Source organism: Selaginella moellendorffii, unplaced genomic scaffold (assembly GCF_000143415.4).
Source record: "Selaginella moellendorffii unplaced genomic scaffold, v1.0 SELMOscaffold_72, whole genome shotgun sequence".
Lineage (NCBI taxonomy): Eukaryota > Viridiplantae > Streptophyta > Lycopodiopsida > Selaginellales > Selaginellaceae > Selaginella > Selaginella moellendorffii.
Window position 1 is genome coordinate 899479 of NW_003314333.1, and position 25806 is coordinate 925284.

Sequence of the window (25806 nt, forward strand, 5' to 3'; positions counted from 1 at the left end):
TTGGAAGTTATTGAGATCCAGGCATAACACATCAACAAGAAGAAAAAAAGATGAAAGCGGATTAGCAGCTGACATGTGAAGATCTCTGTCTTTACATTTTGAAGAAATTGGAAGTATTGCATAGAACGAAGTCAACAAGAACTTAAGAGCTCCACTTAAAGGCCTGGAAAACCATTTGTCTGGATGGTAGACTCTCTCTTTTTCTTCGAACAAAGCACCACCATTACTTTCTTCGATCTCAGGATGGGAAACGGTTGGTCGGATCTGCCACTTGACATTTTCCACAAGATCTTCGAGCTGAGCCTTCAAGCGGAACTTGCTGGCATTGTCTAGTTTGTAAGTCGTGGAGGAGCAACACTTCGAGGCGCTGCTTTCAACGACTTAACATCTTCTGGCCGCTTCCTGGGCTAGAAGCGAAGCTCTGCAGCAAGCACAAGCGACAGCTCTTGCACTGCGACTGCATCCATCTCCGCACTGATATCTCGTCTCCAAGAGGTCCACACTCTCAAGCTCCACAGCGTCCACAAGGCCTTGCAAGCTTCCAAGCTGACAGACTCCGCCTGGATTAACATGACAAGCTCGGCGCGAGAGTTGGACCTCGTCCCGTGAACTTCCGAGTCTTGGAGCACATCAACCTCGAATCACTCAAGATCAAGTGCTTGCCAGTCATGGCACCGGACAGTGATGAGATTACTCCCGAGGCTCGGGGTGTTGTCTTGAGCAAGCTCCACACGCTGGCAATGGAAAGCTCAAGACCATCAAGCTTGTCATGCAAGGCCGCCACAGCTGGAAGCTTGCGATACTTTGCTCTTTATGTCGGAGCAAGGTCGTGGTGGTGGCCCGGGGATAGCAAAACTCGAGCACACGAAAGGTGGTGGTAGACTCGCTCAAGCGGGTGGTGCTGTGGCCGGACTTTGGTGAGACTTTCTCGGAGTCCGGGAAGTTGTACAGCCTCTTCTCGACAATGTCGCTGTGGAGGAGCGTGTTGTCCAAGCTAGTCGAACGTTTTTTCTTTTCACCCAGACCCAAAACTTGGCGAATTATATCTCGATCGCGTTTCACATTCAAGAGCCTTGGTCGTGATAGATCATATAACGTTGTCCGATCGTTTTAACCTGTCCTAGGGCGCGAGAAGAAAACGACCTTCAAGCGTGGGAACAGCGCAAAGAGAAGCGCGAGGAGAGTTCGATGATGGGTGAGCTTTTTTTCTCTCCTCCTCCTCCATGGCCGCGATTTTTTCCGCTTGTGAGGCAGTACCGGAGAATGTGGTTGCTCGATCGAGAGCCAGAGTCAAGATCGATGAGCGCGCGGCTCGAGCTGTCGAGCAGAAGCTGTTGCGATTCTCTTTGTTGACAGGGGACGAGGAAGATCAAGAGCTCACGCCGAGCGAGCTCATCATCGGTGATTGTCCCAACGCGGAAGCTTTCTCCCGGTGAGAAACTAGAAATAGGCAGTTGCTCCTATAACGCAAATCTGCTTTTTCCGCTTTTCTTTCCAGGTGGGAATCAGGGCATAAGCGGTTTATCTGCGACTTCCTCGGCGGCAAAATCATCGCAAGGGAGCTCCCGAACAAACCCCATGGCCACGCTCAGCTGAAGGTGGGAGCTGCTTTTGATGCACAAGCAGCTGGATTGCTGTCCGTGGCTACGGCTGTCGGCTACAGGCCAGATGTCGGGGGAAGTCTCTACGTGCCTGATGTGGTTGTCAATGTTATTGGTGAGAGTAGTATCCTTCCACCGGGGGTGGCGGCAGTGCACGAGTATGGAGCCATCGTCATAGAGATCGCTACATCACAAAGGCCCAAGAATCTCCACGAGCGCGCAGCTATCTTCTTGGGACCCAATTACCCTCGATGTGCTATTTACGTGGGTCTCAAGCGTTTCAATATGAGAGCCAATGGCACCATGGCCATGCTCGCTACAGTTTATGAACGACCGCCACCACCAGTAGCTGGAGCCGGAGGAGCAGCCGGAGGGGCGGCTGGAGGAGGTGGAGCACCGGGGCCGGCCGGGCCTGCTCCAGCCGTGCCTGTTCCAGGTGCGCCTGGCGGAGCAGGGCCGATGCCCATACGCTTAGTCTCCTTTGGCACAGGACCCTTGGGACCAAATGCGACTTGGAAAAATGACCCGAATCTCACAGGCATTGGAAGGAATGGAGTTCCGTTGACCGGACCTGGAATTGCACAGTACGTCCTACGCTTTCCAGCACTTCAGGTGTTTTCGACTTTCGTCCCTCCTGGGGGAGGAGGAGCAATAGGAGCTCCCCCTCCTGGAGCTCCTGTTGATTATACGTTAGATCTCTTTTACGTTAAGGAGGCTTTTCTCAAGCCGAATGCACCAACGTATTAGAAATTGAGTGTAGTAGTATTGGAGAACTTTATAATCTTAGACTATAGTCTACTGCATTGATTTCTCTTTGTATCTTTGGCGTGGATGAAAAATTGTGAGCGTGTATGTCGATATGTCGAAGTGAAAGTTGGTGTTTTGCTTGTTCGTGTTCCTGTATGCATTTGTCTGTCAATGGTGGTGAGAAAACCAAGACAATGGTGTGGTGAAAAAAAAAAAAAACAAAGTAGAATAGAAAATGAGAAGAAACAAAAAGATCATGAGGAACTTTGCAATATCAATAAGAAGCATTAAAGTTGTTTAGCAAAATAGGTGTCAATCTAAAATATAGCAGCAAGCTTGTTATAAAGATGGCATTTGAGCAGCCTAGTGGTTGTCTGTAATATTTTGCGTTACAGCATACGTTGATCAATATCTTTATAATTTTCACACACATAGCTCCAAATTTAGAAAAACAAATTTGTAAATGGGACATAAAAAAACACAAATTGTACCCTAATCAATAATCACCATATTAAAAGTGTAGATTAACATTAAAATAGCATAATAAATATAACTATTTTTCTTAAGAAAAGCTATATAACAGTAGTGGATATATCTAGAATATGCTTGGATATTCTACCATCCAATGGTTATTATTTATTTAGATTAATTTTGTAGTTATAATTTATAAACATATATTTAGTTTAGTATATTTTAGTTTATTTACCATTTAATGGTTCATATGCAATAAATATCTTGTGTTTATAAATTATGAACATGTTTATAATTATAAAATTCCAATTGATCAATTGAATTAATAAATATTACTAGATATGAATAGCACTATTCCATATGTAATGTGCTTATATTCTACTTAACTTTCTTCAAACTAATTTAATAAAACACTCAAGTAGTAATTATTCATAAAAGTTCTGACAAAAAATCATATTTTTAATAATAATTTCTTCATCATACAACAAATTATAATTAAAAATAAAAATGTAATTTTCTGTCAGAAATAATTTGAGTATTTTTGTTAGATTACTTTTTATTTAAAGTACTTCACTTATATATTTAAATAAACAGATAATAGTAATACTATAATAGTTTTTAAAAATATTTTAACATAATTTTGTTTTTAGGGTTTTTACCATAAGCCGAGGTAGATCCTATTCACCGTAACAGTGGTGAAGGAGTTGTGATTGTACACAAAGAAAGTTGAGTCTTTGCTATATGTACAACCCTTTTAAATTGAACCAATTTAAGTGTGTTTTCCTTTTATGAAACAGATTGAACACGATTGTTTCATGGATCTTGTGGCATTTCTTGGTCTATCATAGGTTGAAGTAGATAGCCTGGGCGGAACATGCACACACAAACCCTATCCTTAGGATCTTATATCCACTCGGAACAAGTCAACAATACTTACGCAATCTAGATGGTGGCGTTTTTCTATCATGAAAGACTATGGCCATCGCGAAGAGCTGATGCCTTTGCATGGCAAACAAAAAGAGGTGTATATCAAGGAAATCAGTGAAATCATTTTGTGAAATCACAAGTTGATACATTTTAACAAAAAAGTCTAGATGCATAATGTGATGCATCACAATGTATCAACTAGAATATCCCTAGAATATACCCACTATACAGCATTAGACTTCGCAAAAACTGTTAATCCCCTATACTAAGACTAATATACTATTGCTTCTTGGGTTTAGATTTGGGGGGTTGGGTTGTGCCAGGCTAAGGCGGTAGTGTAAGGCCGAAGCGACACGTGGAGGACCGGGTAGCAAGCTACCGGTGGCCCCCCTCCCACAAAAAATTAGGTTAATAGCGTTGGGGCACGTGGCCCCATATCAGCTATTAAACTGATAAGAACAGATACTACACTTGATCTTAGCCAAAAGGCCGAGAAAGGTATAAGGTTCCCTTGCCCCAGCCCTCTCTTATATACTCAAGCCCGGGCACGATTCTACGCCTTCGCATGTGGGATAGGGTGCACGCCTACGTGTCTCACCCTAAGTAGGGCACAGACATTTAGAAACCCTAAGCTTTATTTCAATCCCATTCTTTTCGAATCTCAAACGAATAGCTCAAATCCAAGTAGCATCGCTTGTCATCGTCGAGGAACTGCAGCGCACATCGATTCGAACCAGGAGGAAAAATGAAAAAGGTAAGAACAATCTCTGGAACACGAAAATTTGAGCTTGCCTTCATCTTGGCCGAGTAATTTCCCCTCGCAAGGATCCCGCTCGGTGTCGTCTCCTCATCGATCGTGTGTGTGTACGGGTCCTGGTGCGGAGCAAAAGTTCCAAGCATTTTTCTCGTTTGATCGACTGCCGAACGGAGGTTTGAGTCAGAGCTGAAGTTCTTAAAAGTGGAAAGCGAAAAAGAATCAAGGACGTACCTCTCAGGCCATTCTTCCAGACGGTGTTCGAGTAGACGAGGCCCGAGACGAGGTTGTGGTGAACCGAGAATGTAAACTTGAGGCAGTAGCTGGTGCCTTCTTTCAAGCTGAAAGAGCTGCCCCGCGAATTTGGAACCAGCGGCAATGGAACAATCACGTCGGGTCGCCCCTCTACGATCACTGTGAGGGAACTGAGCCTGACCTCCGGCTCCAGTCGCTCTATCCCTCGCAACAAAGAAACAGAAGAAAAAAAATACATCGACAATCTCGTCAGCTTTGATGTGCTGCATGATCATGGGCTTACCTTACCATCGAACGATTCAACAGGGAGAGAACCCAGGAGCTGTTCCTTCCAGCGTCGCAAGCTCTCATCATCCTGTGTTAGACAAAAACAAACACCACTGTTTAGAGTAAATAGTTTCCTGTACAGACCCAACTCACTCTCGAGACAAGTGATAAGAACTAACTCTTTCCTAAACCCGCGAAAGTTTGATCACAGAGATCCATCTCTCGACAAGCTAAAGATCATGGAAAATGATTTAAAATGCTCTGACAGGAAACTTTTCCTATAATGGATGAAACATTTTGGGGAGTCTAAAATCATTCGAGATCATGGATGGGAGGAAAACATACCTTGTCGCGCTCGATGTGATCCCTGAGCGGTACCAGAGGCCCCAAATATCCCTCGGCAAGCTTGGAATCTTCCTCATCCGATTCGCACAGCGACACACGGCTCAGCTGCCTCTGGAGCCCCTCTGCCCCACCTCCAGAGCATCCAGCCGTGGCGGCGGTGGCGTCAGCGGCGGCACCGGCGGCGGCGGCGACCCCATCGCTGCCTATGAATCCGTTCATCCTGCACTGGAACCGATGGATCACACCCTCACAAGCTCATTAGCCTAGCGAGCGGCGATCTGGGAGGAAATGCTGGAATGGAGCTTCCGAAACCCCGATCGATCGATGCCTGGACGAAATATCGGTGATGGATCGAAGAATCGAAGAAGCGCTTGGTGGAAGGAATGAAAGAACCTAAAATCGAGAGAGAGAGAGAGAGAGACAGACAGAGAGAGACAGAAAGGGGTAAAAAATTTGAATTACCAGCGTGTGAGCGGGGGATCGAACTCGAGAAACTTAGCGCATTAATTTGCCCTAGTCCCAGTTAGAAAGTTTAGGTTTAAAATCCATTAGAATGCGCAAGGACGAGGATGGGCGCGCCGCGATGCCGCCCGACGCAGCGATCGCCAAGCGCGTCAGGGAGATTCTCGCCAGCGCCAATCTCAGCGAGGTTTCTTCCAAAGACATTCGCAAGCAAATGGAGGAGGAGATGGGCGTGAGCTTGAGGTCCAAGAAGGCGTTTCTTCGCGAGCAGATTGAGAGTTTCGTGGCCGAGGCGGAGGATTCCGGCGAAGGCGAAGCGGAGGAGGCTGCCGATGCCGAAGCCAGTGGCGATGGAGATGGAGATTCCAGGCTCCGGGACAAGCTCAACTCCGCAATTCGAGAGAGGTAAATTTTTTTCTTCCTCATACGTTGATAAAACATGGCTTGAGAAATTCCCCTTCTTTCTCATCAGTGCTCCATCCAAAAAAACAAAGAAGAAGGGACTGACTGGACTTCAAAAGCCTTGCCAATTGTCCGATGTGCTGGAAGCTATCGTCGGCATTCCACAAGCTCCAAGGTCTCAGGTTTGTGATATCTTCACTCTGGATTGACGATGTTTCTATTTTCTTGGCTTCCAGGTTGTGAAATCTCTCTGGGCTTACATCCGCGAGCACAATCTCCAGGTGCCCGAGGACAAGAGGAAGATCAAATGCGACGAAGCGCTCAAAAAGGTTTTTAATTCCGACTACATTGACATGTTCTCCATGAACCAGAAGTTGACCAAGCATGTCATCCCTCTCGACGGTGAGCTTTGCTTTCCAAAAATCCTCTCGCTGATGAGAACTTGCCAGAGCTGGCGTACGAAGCTGGAGCCGCGAGTAAGGGGTTTTGGAGTTGTGCTTCATCGTTTCTACTGACTGGATTTCCTTGCAGAGAGGAAGATCAAAGACGAAGAAGAAGATGAAGATGGTAAAGAAGGATTAGCCGAGAGGGCTGTAGATCGGGAAACCAGAGCTGCTAACAGACTTGCTCGGAAGCGAAAGGCAGAAGAGCGAGCCGAGAAAAAGGAAGAGGCCAGAAAAGCCAGGAAAGCTGCTGGCAAGAGCCCCAAAGTGTCTGGATTCACAGTTCCCATGAAGATCTCTCCAAAGCTTAGAGAATTCTTGGGAACGGAGGAGAGCCAACTCTCGAGGCCGGAAGTGACGAAGCAGCTGTGGGATTACATCAAAAGCAATCAGCTCCAAGTAAGTTTGAAAAATTCGGATCTCTTCTCGATGAGAAGGAACCATTCTTTTGATCAGGATCCTTCGGACAGGAGGAAGATCTTGTGCGATGAAAAGCTCGAGAAGCTGCTGGATTGCAAGTCGTTCAATGGTTTCGGTGGTCTTCCCAAGTTGCTGCAAGCTCATCTGACAAGCACTCGTAAGTAACAAAGGAAAGAGGAGGCGATTTTGACAGCTGCTACAAACTCTTCGGTAAATTATTCTCTGTACATACAGATTTCTCAGTGGTGATCCGAGAAAGCGTCAGGAAACTGGCTCTGGATCCGATTTTTTATTATCCTAACAGCAAAGTTTTCTTTGAAAAGAGTAAAAAGTTTGTGCTTACCTGATGTGCTTGAAAATGTGGTCTAGATCGGCTTTCATGGATTTGAGGAGCTTCGTGTTCTTGGCGAAATCTGGAGCTACCGCGGCGAAGCTACGCTCGGAGAATTCGTTGTAGTGCGAGAGGACCGCGTTGCTATCGCCCAGCCTGCCTAATCTGTGACGCGAGCGAGTTCAAAACCACCACTTCTTTTTCTTCGATCGATGATGATCACTTACATGAGAAGCTGGAGGCGCTTGAGCTCGTCGATGCTGCTCGGATCGAGAATGGATTGGATCTGCTCCGTCGCCTCGGACGCTGCCGCTTGGATTTGCTGCTCTTCCATCGCCAAACGCGAAGAACCCTAAATTATTTATCATTCAAACGGCTATAGGGATGAGTCTTTGCGATTGGAGGTTGTGGCTTCTTCGTTGGAAGAATGGCGCCAAACCTAGGGCTTCTAGCTGCTGTGCTCCTCCGGCTTCCCTCGATCTTGGAAGGCGGCATTTGATTGCCATGGGAGTCTCCCTCGGATTGTCTGCGCAGAATGCCGTAGCGATCGAGCAGCCGAAATCTCCTCCACCGGCCCCAAAATCTTCGCAGTTCTACGAGATCCAGGGATCTGGTGGCGTCAAGGCTCTGGATATCAGGCTTGGCGCTGGAAAATGTCCCAATCCTGGAGATAAGGTAATTCTTCCTTGTTTCCTCCTTGATTTCTTTCTATCTTCGCTGCCCAGGTTGCAATCCACTACTATGGAAGGCTCGCAGCGAAGCAAGGCTGGCGATTCGATTCAACGTATGATCACAAAGACGAGGATGGGAATCCAAAGCCATTTGTCTTCACGATCGGCTTAAACAATGTAAGGAGGAAGGAATTTTTTTTCTTTCTATTAGTGTCACATTTTTCTCTTGTGTAGGTGATAGCGGGGGCTTGGTCTCAGCAGTGAGAACAATGAGGCCTGGAGGAATTCGTCGTGTCATCATTCCACCATCGCAAGGCTATCAAAGCACCACACAAGACCCTCTACCTCCAAATGTAAGCTTTACTCATCTTCTACCACAAACAAGCGCTCTTTCTTCACGCACAGATCTTCGACAGGCAAAGGCTCTTCACGACCATCTTTAATCCCACAAGAGTAGCAAACGGAGAAAGCTCCACGCTTGGAACGCTTGTTTTCGATGTGGAGCTCGTCAGAGTCGCAGAGGAATAGCTCGAATCATCAAAGTTACTCAAAAGTCTGGAGAGGTATAGTAAATCGAATTCGTTTCGTTTTTTTCGTTCGTATTTCTCACTGACCAACTTCCTACATTTGCCAGCAAAACAAACTTCATTTGGTCAGCCTGGATTTCTTCAAACCAAAAATTTTCTCCCCCTCTAAAAACCGTTCGGATCTTCCCAAAACAAGGAACAACCTTATGTACTCATTTACAAGCCTCCTCCTCTCGTTGCTGTTCTTCGTCGCCATCGTCGTCTTGTCGACTTATTTCACCTTGCCCAGCTCCAACTCGCAATCCTCCGACTCCGAGCCCGAGGATGATGGGCTTGCAAGGCTGCCACCGCTCAGATCCAAGAGCACATTGCACACTACTTGGTTCTTTCCGTTCACCACCGACGGGGTCGATGCCAAAGCCGTCATATGCTGCAAAACAAACATCTCGGTAAGCAAGCTTCCAAGTTGTTTACAGTCGCTTACCTCTCGGACGAAAGAATAGATCTCTTCTTCCGTCAATGGCTCGCCGTCCGGTTTGTCTTCCCATCCGAGCGACCTCAACAGAGCAGTCTCCTCCTCCTCGCACCACCGGCCATGCTTCGCCTCGGCTGGCTTGAGTTCCTTGACAGCACCAGCGTCTCCACTCTCTTCCGTGCGAATCAGCTCCGACACAACAGTGGAGCTCTCCTCGCAGGCCTTCTTCTGTGGAGTGTCCATCGCCGTGCTCTCCTGCGGATTCCTGTTCTCGCCATTTGTCGCTGCCTTCTTCCGGATCGCGTTGTAAAAGTTACTCCGGTTCTGGCCGTGCGCAAGAGGCTTCCGGTCCTCGTGGACGTGGACGTCGCCAACTTTACCGTCACTGGCTGGCTTGCGATCCACCATGGGAGCCTGGGGAGCTCGGTTTGCAACAGGCGCCGTGGACTCTTTGCTCAGCACCTGGAGCCTTCCTGGAGTTGCTTTCAAGACGCTCAAAGCTGGCGTTGGTGTCCGGTATGGAGTAACTGGACTCGCTGGCTGGCCGGACTTCAAATCAGAGGATTTCATCGGCTTGCGAGGAAGCACCTGCAAAAGAAAAAAGAAGAGTTAAGCTCGCTCAACTTGGACAAAGAAGAAAAGAAGCTCAGCCACGTACCATTGTTTTCGGAAGAGATGGTTTCATTGGGACGAGCTGCCTTGATTGCTTCAAGGCAATCTCCTCCAGCCGCTGTGTCTGCTGCTCCATAGCCGTCTGGAATAGACCAAAGAAGGAAGAACAAGTGAGGATGGTGAACAAGTTAAACACTGCTAGAGCGAGATGGAACGTTACCTGAATCGGAGACGACGCTACATGGACGAGCGCTTCAGACATCTTGAAGGCTGGCGATGGAGCCTCGGGGATTTTCGAGCTGAAAACTTCCGGCATCTTGGAGCAAATCGCTTCCGGGGTCTTGGGAGCCATGGAGCTGTCAATGTAGTCCGTGTCACTCGAGTTCCTCGACGACACGAAACGATTGCTGCTCGCCATCCGGAGCCTCTCGGAGCTCTTGAAACCGCACCACCCATTCTCCACATCGAGCCTAGCCACTGGCACCCTGTGAAACCCCGACGGCCCTCTATCTCCTCCTACTTGCCTGTCATGGCTTCGCCAGTCCCGGTTCCAGGCCTCGCGATCACGCTCGCGCTCGGGAAACCTCCCGCGACTAAAATTCGGGTAGAATCTCGAGTCCCTGTCCGAGATTCCATTCAAAGAATGCTGGGGGCGATTCACAAACGAGGAGTGTCGTGATGCTATTCCAACACCACCTGGAAGAACAAAGAAAAGAAACGCGTCACCTTAAGTTCTTAAGACCAAAACGAAAGAAACAAAAAAAAACTATACTTTACATACCATTGTTGTTGTTGTTGTTCTTCAACCATTCTGGCACCAGCGATGGTTCGCTTCCATTTCTGTCCATCTTGAGCAAACCCATGATCGGCTGCTGCCAAACCTAAGGCGCCATTGTGCCATCTATTGAGGAAGCCACACAGCCTTTTACCCCAATCCTTCTCCTTCCCTCATCCCCGGAAAAGGCCAGGCCCAAAATCAAGAACAACAAAGACCTTCCCACACACCTCTACGAAAACGGGGACACGAATCGCCAGAGAGCCAGAAAATCCTCACTCCAATTCCTCTCTCCCTCGGATTCCCACCGGCGCTCTCGCGAATTCGGCGCCACAAACCCTACCGCTGCTGGATCGCGGGCGAGGAGGAGGAAGGGATTCGCCGCGCGATTCACCTCCGCTGAATCGCGATGCTTGCTTGCCGTTGCAATATAGGTACAAAGAAAAACACACAGCACAGCGAGCCCTAAATCCCCTTCCTCATCAACGGTTGATATTTCGCCACGCGGGCACTGGAATATGCCCCGCGCCATAAAACCCCCCCCAGAGCCCTAGTGTGTCTTGCAAGAAAATGGATTTGCAGCGCTGCTTCCGATGAATTCCTAGAATTTAGCCCGATCGATCTGATCGAAGCGTCCTTTGGATTAGCTTCGATTTAGATGATGATCGATTAAATGTGACGTACATTCGAAATCCTTGACTGAAATTAGGGTTCTTCACCTTAGAAGGGTAAAGTTATGATCCAACGGCTACAACATGGCCACGCTGGCCAGGGAATCTCCCGTTGCATAAAACCCCTCTAGAACCCTAGAGCTCTTTCTCTAGTCCATGGCTTTTGGAGCTCTTGCGCTGGTTTTGCCACCATCGTCGTGCTCCTTTGCGGATATTTGCTGCCGATCCAGCCGATTGCGCTCGTCGCCGGGGATCAGAGCGCAGGCCGTGCGCGTCAGGGCGGCGATGGAGCGAGGGTAAGGTTTTCCTCGCAATGCCGGGGAGGTTTTGTGTGACTGATCCGAGAATGCGCAGCCAGGACGGGGATCTGGCGCATTGGGAGACCGTTGTGGGGATTTTGGGAGGCGGGCAGCTCGGGCGGATGCTTTGTCAGGCTGCGTCGACGATGGGGTTGAAGGTAGCGGTTCTTGATCCGGCTGAGGATTGCCCTGCGAGCCGTCTGGCACACAAGCATCACGTCGGGAGTTTTCGAGACAGGGATGCTGTTAGAGAATTTGCAAAGAGGTACATTGCGAAAGTTTTCTCCGTGTGCTGGAACGTGTTTCTTGATGAAGCTGTGGAGTTCTCACTGTGGAGATTGAGCACGTCGATGTCGACACTATAGATGCTCTTGCCACTGAAGGCATTGATGTGGAGCCGAGTCCACAAACGATCAGGATAATCCAGGTCTGTTTGGTCGTTTTCTTTTTTTGTTCGTTAGAGTTGATCTTGGTCATGCCTGTTCTTTTCCAGGACAAGTATTTGCAAAAAGTTCACTTCCAAGAGCATGGAATTCCTCTTCCGGATTTCCTTGAGGTGAGCAAACTGCGCAGCCTGTTAACAATTGGCGTAACGCATCTAGTCTTTTCGCAGCTCAAGAGCATTGAAAGCGTTGAGGAAGCCACTAGCCTGTTTGGTTATCCTTTGATGGTGAAAAGCCGTCGCCTTGCGTACGATGGTCGTGGAAATGCCGTAGTCCGATCTAGAGATGACTTTGAATCAGCTGTTGCGTGTAACTAACTAGTCCCGAGGAAACTTTTTCCAGTGCTTTGACGTTCGCTTTTGAATTGCAGCGCTGGGTGGATTTGAGCACGGCCTTTATGCAGAACGTTGGGCTCCGTTTGTAAAGGTTCGATAATGTGTTTTTAATTCTCGTCATATCTTTATATCTTCTTATCTTTGGATTGATAAGCAGGAACTGGCCGTGATGGTTGCACGAAGCAGAAGTGGTGAATTGCGTTGCTATCCCGTCGTCGAGACCTCGCAAAAGTGGGTATCTTTCCTCGTTGGACTGTTGCATTGTACAACGAGGTGACACTCCATTACAGGGACAACATTTGCCATGTTGTCGAAGCACCTGCTCAGGTGTCCAACGCTGTAGCACAACGGGCTCTAGATATTGCAGGGAAGACGATCGGTTCGCTGGAAGGCGCAGGAATTTATGGTGTGGAGCTGTTTCTTCTAGCGGACGGCCAGGTCCGATAGAACTCTCATTTTCCTTCATGTGATTATCTCCGCACACCTTTCCAGGTTCTTCTCAACGAGGTTGCTCCGCGACCACACAACAGCGGTCACTATACTATTGAAGCTTGCTACGTTTCACAGTTTGAACAGCATCTTCGGGCCGTGTTGGGCTTTCCACTTGGTGATACAGCGATGAAGGTTCCAGCAGCAATGATGTATAATCTTCTCGGAGAGGCTGAGGTATCGTGGAACACTCTTATCCTTTCCCGTCACTGGTTGGAATGTAGGGTGACGCTGGATTCAACCAAGCTTATCAAACCTTGAGAAGAGCGCTAAACGTCCCTGGTGCAAGCATTCATTGGTACAACAAAGCTGGTTTGTTTTGCCAAGTAGTTTAAGCTGTTGAAGCTATATACTCTTGGATTTATTTTTCAGAGATAAGGAGGCAGCGGAAAATGGGCCATATCACTGTTGCTGGAGACTCTGCAGCTCTTGTCAGGGCGCGCATGAATCAAATCATTAGTTCCACTGTCAGCTCCAATTCAAGTGAGAGCGAACCAGGTTCGTGTATGTAGTCTTTCGCTCTGCATGATTTGACTTTCTCGTTTCCAGGTCCATTAGTTGGCATATACATGGGGTCTGATTCAGACTTGCGTGTCATGAAAGATGCAGCTGATGTTCTTGACTCCTTTGGTGTTGCTTATGAGGTTTGGCCGCTTTAGTTTCGTTTGTATACGATGTTTTTTTTATTCGCGTGCTTACAGATGACAATTGTGTCCGCTCACAGAACCACGGAGAGAATGAACGCCTTTTCAAGGACCGCACATGAAAGGGGCATCAAAGTGATAATTGCTGGAGCAGGCGGCGCCGCACACTTACCTGGTAGGCCTCTAAGTTGTGAACGACGAAAGACGTCTTGTTAATCTAAATCCCAGGCATGATCGCGAGCGCTACTCCTCTCCCCGTCATCGGTGTTCCTATCAATGTCACCTCCTTCGATGGCCTTGACGCGCTACTCTCCATAGTCCAAGTATGTTAACATCCTCTACGCCTTTTCTTTGCTGGCACCAAACCATAGCTCTTAATGCACAGATGCCAAAAGGCGTCCCAGTGGCCACAGTCGCAGTGGACAATGCGACGAATGGAGGACTTTTGGCCGTGAGGATGCTGGCATTGACGAACCCAAAGCTCTTGCAAAGGTATCGGGCAATAATCTCTAAAGCTTGGCTGTAACGTAGTGGTGGTGGTGGCGTTTTGACAGGATGATAACTTACCAGCAAGAAATGGAGGCGGCAGTGCTTGAAAAAGCGGAGAAATTGGAGAAAGAAGGCTGGAGAAACTATTACTCTCGCAAGAACAAGTCTTCTCCAAGCTAAAGGCGATGGCGATTGGAACTTTCTTCCACTTCTAAAGCGGTGATTCATAAAACTCCATGAACTACGCTTTGGTACGGAAGAGCGGTGGTCCCAAATGAAGTAGTGGCCCATCAGTTGGGACGTTACGCAATGGGAGTACAATGCTGATGATTGGAGGGGCGGCACGTGACGGGCGGCTCGCTCGTCAGCGACGGCCGTGACTTGGAGATCCGAATCCGAACGAGATCCCGGCCGTCAGAGGAAACCGCCGCCGCCCGTCAGAGGTGGCCCAAAACTTATCCCATGTTTGTCAAGCCCGTCAATGATTGACGTGTCAGCTCGAGCATATGGAATGGGATTAAAAAAAAAGAAAAGGTTTTCTCCCTCGATGTAATGAGCGTATCGTGTCCAAATCCACGGCAAGCCAGGCTTTTAACTTTCCATCGATATTTGCTTTTTTCACTACAATTTTTTACTCCTGGCTTCATTTACTACTTCCCTTGAATGCAAATCTCAACCGTCCGGGGCTCAGACACGTGGGCACGAGAGCCGTCGATCTCAGCCATCGCCTCCGACTCTTTCCAGCCAGCACCGGCGGCGGCCGTCACATCACAAAGTCAACCATGGTTCTTCCGTACGACTTGATTTTTAAAGTATTTTCTTACCAATCTAATCTTTTGTATTGTGAGGTCATCTCGGGTGTCACAGCAGGACGTACATTGCTACGGAGGAGTGGCGTATTCAAACAAGCCAATGTCACCTCCCTGGATTACTCCTGACCCGGCAACACCTGCGCAGGTTTCCACCTTCCAGGAGGCGGTGGGGAGGTGTCACCTGGACGGTACGACATGCCCGAACGGAAGTAAGGTCTGGCTTTCAATGATATCTATTATGCAGCGTCGTGAGCAACAAATCATTTCTTAGCTACGCTTGCTTGTGATGTTCTTGGCATTCTCGTAGAGAGAATCATCGTAGAGTACTTCACAAACCACCACCAAAGATTCAATGAACTGTGAAGTTTTTGTCAATCGAGACTATGGCGATAACCTGTGAAGTTTCGTTAGAGATTTGTGTAGCTAAAAAGTTGTCTAGCCAAAGAATCGATTACCTGATGATGAGCGAGGCTCCAGACTCCCAAGAACAGCTCTGTCCAGCCAGTTCCGTTGCTTGTCTTGTCTCCCACTCGTTTCCCTCTTGCCGTGTTTGTCTTAACGGTGCTACAAACATCGAAAACGCTACGGGCGTTAGTATATGTAGAATAACCGTATAGCAGTGAGGAAGGTTTCCCAGGCAAGCACAAGCAAGTAAGTAAGCGATAGAGCAAAGCAACGTAATAGTCTACGCAATGAGTGCACAGAGCTAAGTTCTAGACGAGGCATCGCATCTTTGCTGCTCTCGCTCGCTCGAAACCTCACTCTCGATATTCGAAACTAGGCCCCTCTCATAAATGCTCTACTTCTTGTCTGCATTGACAAGGCAAAGGAAAAGCAAAGTGAAAAAGAGGATGAGCAGGAACAGCATGTAGTGGATGGAAAACTCCAAGCCAAGCCAAGCAGCAATGCCAGTGCAGTGGAAGAAAATGGAAATAGATTGATGAATGAGAGGAACTGACCTTTCCCATCCTACCTTGCACTGCCGCAGCGATAGCAGCAGAGGGAGTAAGAGTACACTGCATTCGTCCTGTCGAAACAGCGGCTCTTTCGTCCACTCGTCACCACCATCTATGTAGATAGATACAAGCCAGGAAAGAAAATCAGATCAAACGAGCACTTGCAGTAATCAAATCCAGAAAATTACTGACCTCGACAGCAGGGAAAGTGATCTCGACAAAGCAACAAGCCGTTTGTTCCTTGCGGCGGAGCAAGGGAAGAAGTCTGCAAATCTGCAAAGCACGACAGGGATTTGAGGAGCTCCGACGGGGTCAGTTCAGGTGTGGCCCAATGATAATGTAATCTAAAGCAAAACAAGGAAGAAAAGCACACACTTATCACAGAAAAAGATCGAAGAAAACCCGGACGAACAAGAAACCGTCCAAAGCAAAAGCCAGCCGTCCTCACCTGGCTCGTCCTCAATTCTTATATCCTGCTTCGCCTGCGGCCAGAGGACAAACTTCGTCAATCTTTTGGTGTCGCCCATCATTACAACACTACCATCCCAGGCTTGAAACAAATGCACAAGTAGACATTCAAGACAAATTTCAATGGCAATCTCAATCCAACCAGATCACCCACAACTTACAACACGGACCGCCACCACGCTGCCCCAAGTCAAGCCTGTATAGAACGCGACAACAATTCCCATTTGCCATACAAAGAGCTGTAAATTTGTAGACGACACTTACACTGAGCTTTCTGGAGCCTCCCCAATACCTCCCACAAACAACACTTTCGAAAGCTCTTCTCTTCTTTGCAGCACAGTTTTTTTTTCTCTACAGCTTAAAGACACCACCACCACTCTCCCTACAACAACAGCACAGCACGAAATTCCGGAACAGCTCAGTAACGAGGCGTTTAAAATCAAAACATACCAACGAAAAATTCCATCCCTCATGAGGCTAGTTCGTGTTGGCGCACTCTCGAAACTCAACTCGGACCCCACCGATATAAAAACTCTTCTCGGCCCGGGGACTTATAAGATGCATCCTATCAGCTCCTGCATAACGTTTCTAAGATCCCCCTCAGAAGTACGAGTTACATCTGTCGCCTGCAAGACAGAGTTCCAAAAGGCGGCTTAAGAAAAGTGTTAAAAAAACTGAAAAAAACATATGGGATGGGTCACTTACACAAGCATGTATGATGAGCAATCGTCGGTTGTCACTCGTATCGGTTATCTGCACATTCCTCACGTCCATTCTGAGCATCTGGATCACGCAGCTGAATATCCTCGACAGCAAATTCGGCCTCGCGCTCGCGCAGATTGTGATGAAGGCGTCGGCACCGCACAGATTGAAAACCACGTTGGAAGATGACAAGGTCCGGAAGCTCGAGTTGCTGCCTCTCTGAGTGACGAGTATCTCCGAGTCGGAGACCATCTTGTTCTTCGCCTTGTCTCCGTCACCGCTAGCCTCGGATTGCTGCAAGGCGCTCTTCGCCTTCTCGGACTTTTTCTTGAGAAGTCTTTGCATCTTCTGCTCCAGCGACTTGATATAGGTGATGGCCTCGTCCACAATGGTGGATTTGTCGGCCTGTTGCAGCAATGGAAAAAACCACTCATGATCGTCAGCAATCTGGGCTATCAGAGGAGAAGAAAAGCGCGTACCTTGGATGGAACCTTGGGTAGCATCGAGTGTAGAGTCACGAACATGCTTCTCATCTTCTTGCGCCTCTCTCGCTCCGTCCAGATGTGGACTTCGTGGTCGGGCTCGCCCATCTTGGAAGGGCTGCTGCACAGCGGCGAGGCGGCGCCACCGGTTGTGGTGTCCTGGACGGAGTGGAGGCTGCCGCAATCGCTATCGAGCCTCTTTTCTTTCGCCGTGTTCTTGGAGCTGGCCGCCATGTCCACCACTTCGAGAGGACGCTTGACGCCTTTGTGGAGATGATAGTCCAAGCTGGAGGAGTCGCCCACGGCCTTGCTGGGGAACTGGGAGAAATCCGATGGAGCACGAATCAGGCAGTCCGGCTCAATTTTGCAATGGCTGGATCTTGCGACGAGGCCGCTCATCTCTATGGCGCTGTCGTGCTGCTGCTGCGGCGCCGCCGAGAGCGATTCGACCACGCCAAAGCGCTCGGGATACATCCCCCAGTCTCGGATCCGCGCGTCGGCGTCATAGCGAGCGGTGGAAAACTCCGGCACTATCGTGGAGAATGCAGGCAGTATGCAGCTCGCCATGGCCTTCTTCTGGAGATTTTCTATCGGGAAATGCCTGGATCGATCAAAATATCGAGAATGCAGCAGCAAGAAACAAGATTATGGCGGCGTCTGATCAGATCGAACCTCTTCTTCGCGAAAAGAAGACGACGATCGATTCGAAATCTTCGCGTCGATGCCGCTGCAGTGCTGCAGAACGAAAGGCGCTGCGCCGCAGCGAGCAATGCCGACACAAGATTGCGCTACAAGCTCGAATCAGCAACGCTTGAATCGGCAAAGAGAGAAAGAAGATCTAAAAGAGACACTAGTCGCGAAGAACAAAAGAAGAAAGCGCCATCGCCCAAAGGAGCTTTCCCTAGGCCAAAACAAAGAACACGATCTCTTAAAAATCTCATTACGTACGCGCCCCAGAGTACGGACACTGGAACTTACCAAAGGTCAAAAGAAAGAGTTTAATCTGGGCGGTAGAACCATTGGAGCAATCTCAGCCACTGGTCTCAACTTTGCATCCCAGCCGTTGGGTTTTCCCGATGAGCTCGACGAATAGGGTTCGTGTTCTAGCGCGCCAGGTCGGGGCAATGGCGGGGGGCGCCGTGCAACAATCTCCGCCAGGCGAGGAGGTCGCCGCGCAGGCCGCGTCCCTGTTCAAGGATTCCGGATCGCCAACGATGTGAGTCGAAAATCTCGTCTTCTCTTGCAGTGATCGCTGTGTTTCCTGGCAGATTTGACAAGATCATCGCCAAGGAGATTCCTTCCAAGATCGTTTACGAGGATGACAAGGTCCGGCATTGTTGTTCTAGGCTCTCTTCTCTCGATCTCACTGCTGCGATGTGGAATTTCCAGGTTTTAGCGTTTAGAGACATAAATCCACAGGCGCCGACACACATTCTTATCATTCCCAAGCACAGAGATGGATTGACACAGCTTTCCAAGGTAAAGCTCCACTTTTTTCTATGTTCTATGGCACTTAAGACTAATCCTCCATTTGCCACAGGCAGAGGAAAGACACAAAGAAATCCTGGGAGAACTACTCTATGCTTCGACCGTGGTTGCCAAGAAAGAGAAACTGGACGATGGCTACAGGATTGTCATCAACGATGGACCTCAAGGATGTAAGTCTTGCGAGAGAATTTCCATTTCTTCTTCTTCCATAGCTCTCTTATCTTTGTTTTCACAGGCCAATCGGTCTATCATCTTCATATCCATCTCGTTGGAGGACGCCAGATGAAATGGCCGCCTGGCTAGCTGTAGAAGGAGAACGTAAGCTTCTATTTCTTACTGCAAAAACGACTGCCATCGAATGGAGATTTTTTCTTTGGAAAGTTTTGTGTCTCAACTAGGAGGAGCCTGCGCTGCAAAATCCGGGTACCTCTCTTTCGTCAAGCCGTGAAGCCACCGAGCAAAGACCCCGTCCTTGGCTTCGGTGGAAGCAATGTGGGGATAGATCACCTCGGTCTTAAACTCGGCAATTTCCTTCTCGAACGACTTTAGCGAGACCTCTTCGTGGCTTCCCGCGAATCTCTGGTTATACGCAGTGTACAAGCACTCGTCGAGGAAGAGGCCGAGCTCCGGTGCCATTGGAACTCCGATCTTCGTGTCCCTGAAAGTTTCCGAAACTTAAAGAGACAAGAAAGAACGAAGAACCAAATCTTACCTCCGAAAGGCTCTCTCGAAGATGGTCTCCGGAGCATCACCTCGCATCACCGCCACGGCCAGGCCGATCATCTTGCGGATCTGGTGAAGCATGAAGCTCTGGCCGATCACTGTGCACCGGACAAACTTACAGCCTTGGATCGTGAAAACTTCGCCGGCCTCGTACGAGGTGATATACCGCTGCGTGCTTGGATCCTCCGGCTTGACACGGCACGTAAAGTTGTGGAAGTAGCGAGTCCCAACGTAGTTTTGGAGGATCTTCGTGAGCTTGGCTCGCTCCTCGTCACCGAAAGTGAATCCGGTCTCGAGATCACTGCTTGTGCAGGTGCAAGTCGGAGTGAATCTGCCGGTGGTAGTGCCGGTGGTGGAAGTGGTGTCTTCCTCTACATCCTCGCTGGTGATAGCTTCTCCCAGATTGTCTCCCGGATTGGCTGCTTCGATGGTCGGGCTCTCGACTCGGTGGGAGGCCGGATCCAAGGCGAAAACCGGAAGAACATACTCGTACCTCCGCCTGTCGCAGAGATTCTTGGCACTAAACGTTCCTGTCACCCTCGTGAATCCCAGCACCCGGATCTGCTTTGGGAGATGGGAGTTGACACGCTCCACAAAGCCAGGCGGATCCACGAAGAACCTCCCGGACACCACTTGGCCTGCGGCACTGACTCCCTTGTCCGTCCTCGCAGCTCTCGCCCAGTCGATCTTCCTGGGGTCCCCGAAAGTTGACTCCGCGATGGCACCCGCCTTGAACAGCGCTTCCTCGAGATCGCCCTCGATGGTCTTGCAGCCTTTGTTGCGCTGCATCCCCTGGTAGCCATAACCACTGTAAGAAACGAAGATGGCGATCTTTCTCTTCTTGTAGCGCGCTGGCTTCTTGGCGTCTCTAGTTTCCCTTGTATCCTGGGAAGCTCCTTGCGAAGCTTGTACTCCATCAGGAACAAAGGCAGCGAGATCATCTTCGTCTATCTTCTTTCGTTTGAGCCCAGCTTTTTCTTTCTCAATCTCCTCTTCTTTGCCGAGAGTTTCTTCTTTCGCAACCGCTACTATTTCCTCCAGCTCCCCGCTACCTATTTCTTTCTGGAGATCCACACTTTCTTCCCCAGTACCTCTTAAAGAATTTGGGGCATCAGCGGGAGTAGAATCCCCCTGCTGCTGCCCCTCTTCTATATTTCGGACCTTTAGCTCCATCCCTTCTGCTATTGCCTCTCTTCCAACCGCTGGGAAGCTTTCTTCACTGGAAATTGTAGCAATGCCGTCGACTGCGCTCGAATCCATCGATTTTCTCTACACTAGACCATGGATTTCCACCAGCGCTGCTTCTGGCGCATACCTGGGAGTGCTGTGATTCAGCCGATCTCCGCGTACCAGACCGCCACACCGCACATTTCCCTAGAACCCTAGCCTTCCTTAAACCCTAACCAAATATAGCTCCACATCTGACCGTTGGATTTCCGCTAAACCAAACGTCGAGATCCTAGAACCCTAAAATGCTGTGCCATGGTTTTGCAGGGGAGGAGATCGTTGGCGATATGGGGCGGAATAACGCTCGCCGCGATCGCGAGGCTGCTTTTACTGATGTCAGGCGCTTCCGCGCGGCTCAGTCGATCGGTGGAAATCGCTACTCCGGTCACTAGTCTCGTTCGATGTAAGGCTGATTGCTTGATCACGATGAGCTACATTTTCATAGATATTTCCAGTGGAGGAGGGATTTTGGCTCAAGAAGCTGGGATTGTCTCCTTATGCCGGTGAGAAAACACTTCCTTGTTCCATTTTTCTCTAGCTTGCTAGTTTGCTACAGGATCTGTTTATCATGGATCTCCATTGCTGCTGGAAATCATCGGTCCGCTTGGCGCAAATAGGTGAGAGGATATTTCCAAATTTTTCTCAAGGAAAAGCCAACGTTGTCTCGCTGTGACAGCCCCATTCTTTTTCTTCTTTCGGATTTCGCTACGGCTCTGTTGATAATTCTCATTGGAAAGCGTCTCTCCGCTGCTCGCGATCACTACACTCGTCTTCTGGAGCTGCCAATACCTTCCCAAGGCAAGAGAAAAGTAAGATTGGAACATTGGAATCACATATTCCATGCTTTTTCTTACAGGTGAAACGCTTGACATTGGAGAGATAGCCGCGCTACTCTATCTTTTTAATCCCTTCACAGTCTTTGTCTGTGTTGGAGGATCGACGTCGTCTTTCGAAAGCTTCGTTGTATGCTTGGCTCTCTACGCTTCGTTAGAAGGTGCGGCATATCAAACGTTGGAATTTATTTTCTTTCTTTCGAAACCATATTTTTCTATGCAGGAAATGCTCCGCTTGCTGCTTTTGCGTGGGTGATGGCTTCGCACTTCGCAATGTATCCTCTTGTTCTGTTAATTCCGGTAACTTCACGCACTTTCGATCTAGCAACTCACATTCTTTGCGTCTTCTTTTTGAAGATCGCGTCGGCGCTGTGTTGCGGACCAGACAAGCCCCGCTCCAAAATATTCAGGCTAAAGTCTTCAGAATCTCTGAAGTCCTCGACCAACGTTCAATGGCAAAAGCTCTGGAGCTTTATCCTCTGGTCAGCCGTCTGGTCGTCTTGCGTACTGGGATTGTGTAACCGGATTCTTCGTCACGATGGAGGTCTCGGAGAAATGCTAAGAGAGTAAGCGTTCTTTTTTTCTCGCTCGTTCTCTTTGGTCGCTTTGAATAAAGCTTTACATCTTTTGCAGGACGTATGGCTTCATTTTAACTGTCAAAGATCTCACTCCAAACATTGGAGTGTATTGGTACGTAGTCCTTTTGTTTTCTTACTACAACTACCTCGCTTCCTCAATCCTTGCTTTCAGGTACTTTTTTACCGAGGTGTTCGACTTCTATCGGTCATTCTTCCTCATGGTGTTTCATGGCAACATATTTTGCATGATAGCACCACTGTCTATATGCTTCTATCACCGACCGATTTTCCTTTCTTTTATTTTAATGGCGGTTGTCTCGACTCTAAAGTCTTACCCCTCGGTAAGATGTCTCCTTGCAACTTAAGCGTTCTTATATTGCTTTGCTCAGGTTGGAGACGCGGCGTTGTATTTGGGACTGATGGGCCTTTTTACTCACGAGCTCTCTGGTCTGTATTCCTTTGGATTTGGATCAGAGGTTTATGGAATTTTTGCTTCAGATTTTAAGTACGCGTTCCTTCTCCTCAATTCCTACATTTGCGTTGCAGCTCTTGGGCCCGTGATGTTCAACCTATGGATTTGGAGGGTATTTATTTCTTTTCTTGTTCATCAATAATTTCATGCCTCTTTCTTCTTTTCCTTCTTTTCTTCAGGGAACAGGAAATGCCAACTTCTATTTTGCGACTGCTTTGGCCTATGCGTTTGTCCAGGTAAACGCGGTCTTTCTTTGCTAAGCTAGCTAAAGGAAACTCGGCAGACAATTTTGATCGTTGAAAGCGTCAACTCGATGCTACGCTTCGAGCGAGGCCTCAAGCTGACAATCAAAACAACACTGTCAAGCTCTAAGAAAGACAACTGAAAACCTGTGAGTTACTACAACTTTTACATATTTTTATTGTTTCAAGTGGCCAACAGCTTTTAGAGGCGGCGATCTTAGCACACCGAATTGGAGATCACTGACGTTAAGCCTTGATTGCTGCCATAAGTTAATCCATATGTGCATAGTACTTGCTACTTGCTATAAACGATTTGCTATGCTCATTGTTAGAAATAGTATATAAAAACCACCAGACAATTCTGTGGGCAATACATGGCATCTTTAAATTGGACAGTGCCTGCGCAGAGACACAACTGATTTACTTTACATTCAAGCTATCAAACGGAACATTTCAGTCTCTATCAACTTTGGCCGAATGAAGTTAACGTGGATTGTTGGGGTCGCAAGCAGAGCCATGCTGTGAGGGATTGACGATAAGGTTTCTCTTCTTTGAATATTTCCATGTCCACACGTTATGAAGAGGATATTGTCGTTTAAAAGCGAGCTTCATCGATCTGCTTGATTATTTTTTTCTTCTTTTTCCACTTCGAAGAATGTCAGAAACAGAAGCATTGCTGCTGATGGTATGCTTCTTACTTGCTCACGCAGCAGCAGATCTCAATGAGGAGATGAGAGATTTTCTCCGAGACGTGAATCCTCCGTTTGTCATAAATCATACGGTTTGTTTTTTCGTTTTCAGATCCTTGTGAACAGTTATCAAATCGAGACATCATCCTCTGCGTCCCAATTAAAAATCAACTGTCTCTAAGAAACCAGACACTGCAGCTTCGGGTAAGTTGTCCAACATGGATGAAAACTAATGATTTCTCGTCTAGCCTGCTCAAATGATGAGCAAACAAGAGCACAATGGATCAGAAAATTCCGGTCAGCTGTTTGGTTTAGAAGTTGGATCGTGCAAGGAAAACACAATACCGGTGTTGCACACTTCGAATACCATAGTCGCAAGATTTGATTCTGTGAGGAAGCTAACCAAAAAACATTCCTCTGGAAAAAATCGAGTGCCATTGGCTGATGAAGAACCTGGCGTAGAAACTCATGAGGTACTACAGTAATCTAGCAGGATCTGATCAAAACTCTCAAGAGTTGACAATACTTTGCATGATCACGACAGCATGGCTACAACCAGTTGAACGGCAACTTCCAAGGGATGGAAACAACTATAAATGTTTGGGAGCCATACGTGGAACAAACTTCCGAGTTCAGTCTGTTGCAGTTGTGGATTATCTCAAACAAATTAGGCCCAGGTACTCCATAACACCATCCTTGCCACAGTGAAGCAGGATGGCAGGTGTGTTGAAATTTAGATGTTTCTATACTGAACCTTGCTTGAAGGTTTATCCTAATTACTATGGAGGAACTGGGCCTCGACTCTTTGTCTACTGGACGGTAAATCAGATTGGTAATAAAACCTTTTATAAGCGTTGTCAATGGCAGGCTGATGGCTACAGAAATCAAGAAACTAGGAAAAATATCACAAGCAATCTCTCATGCTAGTAATCTCCATCAACACATTGTGACTGGACTCATGCTTAAGGATTAGCATGAGGCCTTATGCTAAAGTGCTAAAAAGATTTTGATTTGTCTAGTTTCTTGATGGTAATCTTGCTCAAATGTCTGTCCATGGGACAAGTAATATTATTATCAAGGAATTGGCAAAAACACCCCATCCATTCCTAAGTGTGAGGCTTTATGCTAATAACCTCCTATAGAATTACCTCCACTGCCCCTTTCTTACGAGTCCTCATGCTATTAACCTCCTATAGAATTACTTCCATTACCCCTTTCACTTAGCATGAGGCCTTACACTAGGATCCATTCTCTCCCATTTCAAAAATATTTTAAGTAATTCTAATAAGTTCTTTCATGTTTCTAGGCCTAACAATCTAAAACACTTCTACATGAGTCCATCAAAGTGAAAAGAGGCTGCAACTCCACATAACCACAAAAGTGGACATTAGAGATACAAGATGATGATCTAGTGTTGGTGGATCTTACCAACCCAAATAGTCCAATAGTCTATGGGATTGTCATCAAAGAAGAGGAGATTCTTAACAAAGACATGAACAAGGAAGGAGGGCCATTTATACAGAGCTTCAAAAGACATTCATCAGGAATATTGTTCAAGACTCAGAGTTTATTCTGTCAACTACAATATAGTTTGCAAAGAAGGAATTGATACAACCTTCATTGCTTATGGAATCCTCAAGGACAGACTAACTTTGTCAAGAGCATTGTTGTTGTGGATAGTCAACAATAGGATTCTAATTGAGAGACTTTTTGATTAGAGGGAAATAGAAAAATTGGAGCATCCATTCCATGACCTCTCCAACTACAATCCAAATGATAAACATAATGTCAATCAGGTTGTTGATGATAAACATACATTAAGCAATACATCCTCATTAACATCAACGTCCAATGATTAGGAGAGTGAGGATGATGAAGACAAGGTACAACACAATGATAATGAAGAGGATAATAGTGAGACAAAAAGTGACAAGTGATAAAATTCAAGACAAGAGTCCTTCCTCATCATGAAAAGAAGAAGAAAATGATGATGAACCACCACAGAAGAGGATTAGATGTAAACTTTGGAGCAAGGTTGCAAGCAATAATGCATGGACGAGCCAAGGACAAAAACCTCCATACAAAGCAAGAAAAAAAAGTGTCACACAATAAATAAACCAAAAGATGGTAGAAATGAAGGCTCCAAAAAGAAGAGCAAAAGGGTGAAATGATGACAGCACAATTACAATAATAGGGGTGAAAAAAAAGACTAATGTCGACAAGACACCCTTGTTGAAGTACAAGCACTACTACTTCAATGATCAAACAATCTACAAACT

General features: G+C 47.5%; 12 protein-coding genes, 2 long non-coding RNA genes and 1 other non-coding gene across 23 annotated transcripts; 7 read left to right on the plus strand and 8 right to left on the minus strand.

Moving 5' to 3' along the window:
* The first annotated feature begins 668 nt into the window (after window positions 1-668).
* On the plus strand, window positions 669-2348 carry LOC9639941. The gene is made up of 4 exons (XM_002986146.2): window positions 669-871; window positions 1125-1195; window positions 1255-1432; window positions 1499-2348. Exons 1-4 carry the CDS (start codon window positions 669-671, stop codon window positions 2346-2348), a joined length of 1302 nt encoding a protein of 433 aa, XP_002986192.2.
* A 1673-nt stretch (window positions 2349-4021) lies between these two features.
* On the minus strand, window positions 4022-23809 carry LOC112340921. Its single transcript, XR_002990349.1, has 3 exons — window positions 23798-23809; window positions 8258-8263; window positions 4022-4222 (listed from the first exon to the last, which is right to left on the minus strand). It is a non-coding gene; the product is annotated as an uncharacterized LOC112340921 (long non-coding RNA).
* Window positions 4056-4248, minus strand: LOC112340931. The gene has a single exon (XR_002990355.1). It is a non-coding gene; the product is annotated as a U2 spliceosomal RNA (small nuclear RNA).
* On the minus strand, window positions 4364-5763 carry LOC9639867 (rho GDP-dissociation inhibitor 1). The gene is made up of 5 exons (XM_024660132.1): window positions 5368-5763; window positions 5044-5110; window positions 4735-4953; window positions 4539-4663; window positions 4364-4457 (listed from the first exon to the last, which is right to left on the minus strand). The coding sequence occupies exons 1-5, from the start codon at window positions 5584-5586 to the stop codon at window positions 4386-4388; spliced, it is 702 nt and encodes a 233-aa protein (XP_024515900.1). The 5' UTR covers window positions 5587-5763; the 3' UTR covers window positions 4364-4385.
* Window positions 5906-7441, plus strand: LOC9639942 (upstream activation factor subunit spp27). Of its 2 annotated transcripts, XM_024660130.1 has the most exons (6): window positions 5906-6234; window positions 6302-6413; window positions 6468-6633; window positions 6681-6707; window positions 6763-7073; window positions 7131-7441. In XM_024660130.1, the coding sequence occupies exons 1-6, from the start codon at window positions 5921-5923 to the stop codon at window positions 7257-7259; spliced, it is 1059 nt and encodes a 352-aa protein (XP_024515898.1). In that variant the 5' UTR covers window positions 5906-5920; the 3' UTR covers window positions 7260-7441. The 2 variants fall into 2 exon arrangements, with proteins under 2 accessions (XP_024515898.1, XP_002986193.2); XM_002986147.2 differs by having other exon boundaries at window positions 6763-7441.
* LOC112340920 (kxDL motif-containing protein CG10681-like) lies at window positions 7286-7778 on the minus strand. Of its 2 annotated transcripts, none has more exons than XM_024660135.1 (3): window positions 7653-7778; window positions 7438-7590; window positions 7286-7369 (listed from the first exon to the last, which is right to left on the minus strand). In XM_024660135.1, exons 1-3 carry the CDS (start codon window positions 7757-7759, stop codon window positions 7291-7293), a joined length of 339 nt encoding a protein of 112 aa, XP_024515903.1. In that variant the 5' UTR covers window positions 7760-7778; the 3' UTR covers window positions 7286-7290. The 2 variants fall into 2 exon arrangements, with proteins under 2 accessions (XP_024515903.1, XP_024515904.1); XM_024660136.1 differs by having other exon boundaries at window positions 7289-7391.
* LOC9639869 (peptidyl-prolyl cis-trans isomerase FKBP17-1, chloroplastic) lies at window positions 7790-8838 on the plus strand. Of its 3 annotated transcripts, none has more exons than XR_002990346.1 (5): window positions 7790-8100; window positions 8151-8273; window positions 8331-8449; window positions 8502-8659; window positions 8731-8838. XR_002990346.1 is itself a non-coding variant. In XM_024660133.1 (3 exons), exons 1-3 carry the CDS (start codon window positions 7810-7812, stop codon window positions 8358-8360), a joined length of 444 nt encoding a protein of 147 aa, XP_024515901.1. In that variant the 5' UTR covers window positions 7790-7809; the 3' UTR covers window positions 8361-8494. The 3 variants fall into 3 exon arrangements, 1 of the variants encoding a protein (XP_024515901.1); XR_002990347.1 differs by having other exon boundaries at window positions 8513-8659; XM_024660133.1 differs by lacking the exons at window positions 8502-8659; window positions 8731-8838 and having other exon boundaries at window positions 8331-8494.
* Window positions 8661-10936, minus strand: LOC9639870. 2 transcript variants are annotated; one of them, XM_002986223.2, is made up of 5 exons: window positions 10492-10936; window positions 9931-10406; window positions 9757-9852; window positions 9108-9686; window positions 8661-9053 (listed from the first exon to the last, which is right to left on the minus strand). In XM_002986223.2, exons 1-5 carry the CDS (start codon window positions 10571-10573, stop codon window positions 8895-8897), a joined length of 1392 nt encoding a protein of 463 aa, XP_002986269.1. In that variant the 5' UTR covers window positions 10574-10936; the 3' UTR covers window positions 8661-8894. The 2 variants fall into 2 exon arrangements, with proteins under 2 accessions (XP_002986269.1, XP_024515895.1); XM_024660127.1 differs by having other exon boundaries at window positions 8661-9686.
* On the plus strand, window positions 11297-14403 carry LOC9639943 (phosphoribosylaminoimidazole carboxylase, chloroplastic). Of its 3 annotated transcripts, none has more exons than XM_024660124.1 (16): window positions 11297-11452; window positions 11511-11720; window positions 11771-11882; window positions 11949-12011; window positions 12069-12207; window positions 12269-12324; window positions 12391-12464; window positions 12524-12671; window positions 12726-12899; window positions 12947-13034; window positions 13095-13220; window positions 13272-13366; window positions 13424-13541; window positions 13595-13689; window positions 13752-13858; window positions 13921-14403. In XM_024660124.1, the coding sequence occupies exons 1-16, from the start codon at window positions 11313-11315 to the stop codon at window positions 14033-14035; spliced, it is 1860 nt and encodes a 619-aa protein (XP_024515892.1). In that variant the 5' UTR covers window positions 11297-11312; the 3' UTR covers window positions 14036-14403. The 3 variants fall into 3 exon arrangements, with proteins under 3 accessions (XP_024515892.1, XP_024515893.1, XP_024515894.1); XM_024660125.1 differs by having other exon boundaries at window positions 11384-11452; window positions 11515-11720; XM_024660126.1 differs by lacking the exons at window positions 11297-11452; window positions 11511-11720; window positions 11771-11882; window positions 12069-12207 and having other exon boundaries at window positions 11990-12011.
* LOC9639871 lies at window positions 14885-15907 on the minus strand. The gene is made up of 4 exons (XR_002990350.1): window positions 15816-15907; window positions 15627-15735; window positions 15123-15231; window positions 14885-15061 (listed from the first exon to the last, which is right to left on the minus strand). It is a non-coding gene; the product is annotated as an uncharacterized LOC9639871 (long non-coding RNA).
* On the minus strand, window positions 16295-18164 carry LOC112340471 (transcription factor bHLH96-like). Its single transcript, XM_024660131.1, has 3 exons — window positions 17273-18164; window positions 16797-17198; window positions 16295-16717 (listed from the first exon to the last, which is right to left on the minus strand). The coding sequence occupies exons 1-3, from the start codon at window positions 17840-17842 to the stop codon at window positions 16643-16645; spliced, it is 1047 nt and encodes a 348-aa protein (XP_024515899.1). The 5' UTR covers window positions 17843-18164; the 3' UTR covers window positions 16295-16642.
* Window positions 18354-19143, plus strand: LOC9648690 (14 kDa zinc-binding protein). Its single transcript, XM_002986151.2, has 5 exons — window positions 18354-18491; window positions 18544-18601; window positions 18665-18754; window positions 18816-18933; window positions 18999-19143. Exons 1-5 carry the CDS (start codon window positions 18400-18402, stop codon window positions 19064-19066), a joined length of 426 nt encoding a protein of 141 aa, XP_002986197.1. The 5' UTR covers window positions 18354-18399; the 3' UTR covers window positions 19067-19143.
* LOC9639872 (tRNA pseudouridine synthase A) lies at window positions 18949-20888 on the minus strand. The gene is made up of 2 exons (XM_002986225.2): window positions 19476-20888; window positions 18949-19421 (listed from the first exon to the last, which is right to left on the minus strand). Exons 1-2 carry the CDS (start codon window positions 20744-20746, stop codon window positions 19154-19156), a joined length of 1539 nt encoding a protein of 512 aa, XP_002986271.2. The 5' UTR covers window positions 20747-20888; the 3' UTR covers window positions 18949-19153.
* LOC9648691 (phosphatidylinositol glycan anchor biosynthesis class U protein) lies at window positions 20951-23229 on the plus strand. The gene is made up of 14 exons (XM_024660128.1): window positions 20951-21116; window positions 21169-21216; window positions 21270-21330; window positions 21390-21511; window positions 21570-21707; window positions 21770-21846; window positions 21904-22112; window positions 22180-22236; window positions 22297-22465; window positions 22514-22571; window positions 22623-22708; window positions 22776-22832; window positions 22880-22987; window positions 23038-23229. Exons 1-13 carry the CDS (start codon window positions 20969-20971, stop codon window positions 22979-22981), a joined length of 1332 nt encoding a protein of 443 aa, XP_024515896.1. The 5' UTR covers window positions 20951-20968; the 3' UTR covers window positions 22982-22987; window positions 23038-23229.
* Window positions 23276-24560, plus strand: LOC112340919. 2 transcript variants are annotated; one of them, XR_002990348.1, is made up of 4 exons: window positions 23276-23731; window positions 23776-24000; window positions 24072-24346; window positions 24395-24560. XR_002990348.1 is itself a non-coding variant. In XM_024660134.1 (4 exons), the coding sequence occupies exons 2-4, from the start codon at window positions 23996-23998 to the stop codon at window positions 24498-24500; spliced, it is 369 nt and encodes a 122-aa protein (XP_024515902.1). In that variant the 5' UTR covers window positions 23276-23731; window positions 23776-23995; the 3' UTR covers window positions 24501-24560. The 2 variants fall into 2 exon arrangements, 1 of the variants encoding a protein (XP_024515902.1); XM_024660134.1 differs by having other exon boundaries at window positions 23776-24204; window positions 24293-24346.
* The last annotated feature ends 1246 nt before the right edge of the window (window positions 24561-25806 follow it).

Excerpts from the sequence above, each read along its gene's own strand:
- LOC9639941 (XM_002986146.2), top strand. The coding sequence starts at position 669 with ATGGCACCGGACAGTGATGAGATTACTCCCGAGGCTCGGGGTGTTGTC. Across the intron at positions 872-1,124 it reads AAAACTCGAGCACACGAAAG|GGCGCGAGAAGAAAACGACC; the intron begins GTGGTGGTAGAC and ends AACCTGTCCTAG. Across the intron at positions 1,196-1,254 it reads CGAGGAGAGTTCGATGATGG|TACCGGAGAATGTGGTTGCT; the intron begins GTGAGCTTTTTT and ends CTTGTGAGGCAG.
- LOC9639867 (XM_024660132.1), bottom strand. The coding sequence starts at position 5,586 with ATGAACGGATTCATAGGCAGCGATGGGGTCGCCGCCGCCGCCGGTGCC. Across the intron at positions 5,111-5,367 it reads ATCACATCGAGCGCGACAAG|GATGATGAGAGCTTGCGACG; the intron begins GTATGTTTTCCT and ends TGTCTAACACAG. Across the intron at positions 4,954-5,043 it reads CCCTGTTGAATCGTTCGATG|AGCGACTGGAGCCGGAGGTC; the intron begins GTAAGGTAAGCC and ends TGCGAGGGATAG.
- LOC9639942 (XM_002986147.2), top strand. The coding sequence starts at position 5,921 with ATGCGCAAGGACGAGGATGGGCGCGCCGCGATGCCGCCCGACGCAGCG. Across the intron at positions 6,235-6,301 it reads AACTCCGCAATTCGAGAGAG|TGCTCCATCCAAAAAAACAA; the intron begins GTAAATTTTTTT and ends CTTTCTCATCAG. Across the intron at positions 6,634-6,680 it reads GCATGTCATCCCTCTCGACG|AGCTGGCGTACGAAGCTGGA; the intron begins GTGAGCTTTGCT and ends AGAACTTGCCAG.
- LOC112340920 (XM_024660135.1), bottom strand. The coding sequence starts at position 7,759 with ATGGAAGAGCAGCAAATCCAAGCGGCAGCGTCCGAGGCGACGGAGCAG. Across the intron at positions 7,591-7,652 it reads AAGCGCCTCCAGCTTCTCAT|ATTAGGCAGGCTGGGCGATA; the intron begins GTAAGTGATCAT and ends CTCGCGTCACAG. Across the intron at positions 7,370-7,437 it reads CACATTTTCAAGCACATCAG|AGCCAGTTTCCTGACGCTTT; the intron begins GTAAGCACAAAC and ends AATCGGATCCAG.
- LOC9639869 (XM_024660133.1), top strand. The coding sequence starts at position 7,810 with ATGAGTCTTTGCGATTGGAGGTTGTGGCTTCTTCGTTGGAAGAATGGC. Across the intron at positions 8,101-8,150 it reads GTCCCAATCCTGGAGATAAG|GTTGCAATCCACTACTATGG; the intron begins GTAATTCTTCCT and ends TTCGCTGCCCAG. Across the intron at positions 8,274-8,330 it reads TCACGATCGGCTTAAACAAT|GTGATAGCGGGGGCTTGGTC; the intron begins GTAAGGAGGAAG and ends TCTCTTGTGTAG.
- LOC9639870 (XM_024660127.1), bottom strand. The coding sequence starts at position 10,573 with ATGGGTTTGCTCAAGATGGACAGAAATGGAAGCGAACCATCGCTGGTG. Across the intron at positions 10,407-10,491 it reads GAACAACAACAACAACAATG|GTGGTGTTGGAATAGCATCA; the intron begins GTATGTAAAGTA and ends TTGTTCTTCCAG. Across the intron at positions 9,687-9,756 it reads CATCTCTTCCGAAAACAATG|GTGCTTCCTCGCAAGCCGAT; the intron begins GTACGTGGCTGA and ends TTTCTTTTGCAG.
- LOC9639943 (XM_024660124.1), top strand. The coding sequence starts at position 11,313 with ATGGCTTTTGGAGCTCTTGCGCTGGTTTTGCCACCATCGTCGTGCTCC. Across the intron at positions 11,453-11,510 it reads AGGGCGGCGATGGAGCGAGG|CCAGGACGGGGATCTGGCGC; the intron begins GTAAGGTTTTCC and ends GAGAATGCGCAG. Across the intron at positions 13,367-13,423 it reads CCTTTGGTGTTGCTTATGAG|ATGACAATTGTGTCCGCTCA; the intron begins GTTTGGCCGCTT and ends GCGTGCTTACAG.
- LOC112340471 (XM_024660131.1), bottom strand. The coding sequence starts at position 17,842 with ATGGCGAGCTGCATACTGCCTGCATTCTCCACGATAGTGCCGGAGTTT. Across the intron at positions 17,199-17,272 it reads TACCCAAGGTTCCATCCAAG|GCCGACAAATCCACCATTGT; the intron begins GTACGCGCTTTT and ends TTGCTGCAACAG. Across the intron at positions 16,718-16,796 it reads TGCTCATCATACATGCTTGT|GCGACAGATGTAACTCGTAC; the intron begins GTAAGTGACCCA and ends TCTGTCTTGCAG.
- LOC9648690 (XM_002986151.2), top strand. The coding sequence starts at position 18,400 with ATGGCGGGGGGCGCCGTGCAACAATCTCCGCCAGGCGAGGAGGTCGCC. Across the intron at positions 18,492-18,543 it reads GATTCCGGATCGCCAACGAT|ATTTGACAAGATCATCGCCA; the intron begins GTGAGTCGAAAA and ends GTTTCCTGGCAG. Across the intron at positions 18,602-18,664 it reads TCGTTTACGAGGATGACAAG|GTTTTAGCGTTTAGAGACAT; the intron begins GTCCGGCATTGT and ends TGGAATTTCCAG.
- LOC9639872 (XM_002986225.2), bottom strand. The coding sequence starts at position 20,746 with ATGGATTCGAGCGCAGTCGACGGCATTGCTACAATTTCCAGTGAAGAA. Across the intron at positions 19,422-19,475 it reads TTCGAGAGAGCCTTTCGGAG|GGACACGAAGATCGGAGTTC; the intron begins GTAAGATTTGGT and ends GGAAACTTTCAG.
- LOC9648691 (XM_024660128.1), top strand. The coding sequence starts at position 20,969 with ATGGTTTTGCAGGGGAGGAGATCGTTGGCGATATGGGGCGGAATAACG. Across the intron at positions 21,708-21,769 it reads TCTCTACGCTTCGTTAGAAG|GAAATGCTCCGCTTGCTGCT; the intron begins GTGCGGCATATC and ends TTTTCTATGCAG. Across the intron at positions 22,833-22,879 it reads TGGCCTATGCGTTTGTCCAG|ACAATTTTGATCGTTGAAAG; the intron begins GTAAACGCGGTC and ends GAAACTCGGCAG.
- LOC112340919 (XM_024660134.1), top strand. The coding sequence starts at position 23,996 with ATGAGGTACTACAGTAATCTAGCAGGATCTGATCAAAACTCTCAAGAG. Across the intron at positions 24,205-24,292 it reads CTCAAACAAATTAGGCCCAG|GTTTATCCTAATTACTATGG; the intron begins GTACTCCATAAC and ends CCTTGCTTGAAG. Across the intron at positions 24,347-24,394 it reads GACTCTTTGTCTACTGGACG|GCTGATGGCTACAGAAATCA; the intron begins GTAAATCAGATT and ends TGTCAATGGCAG.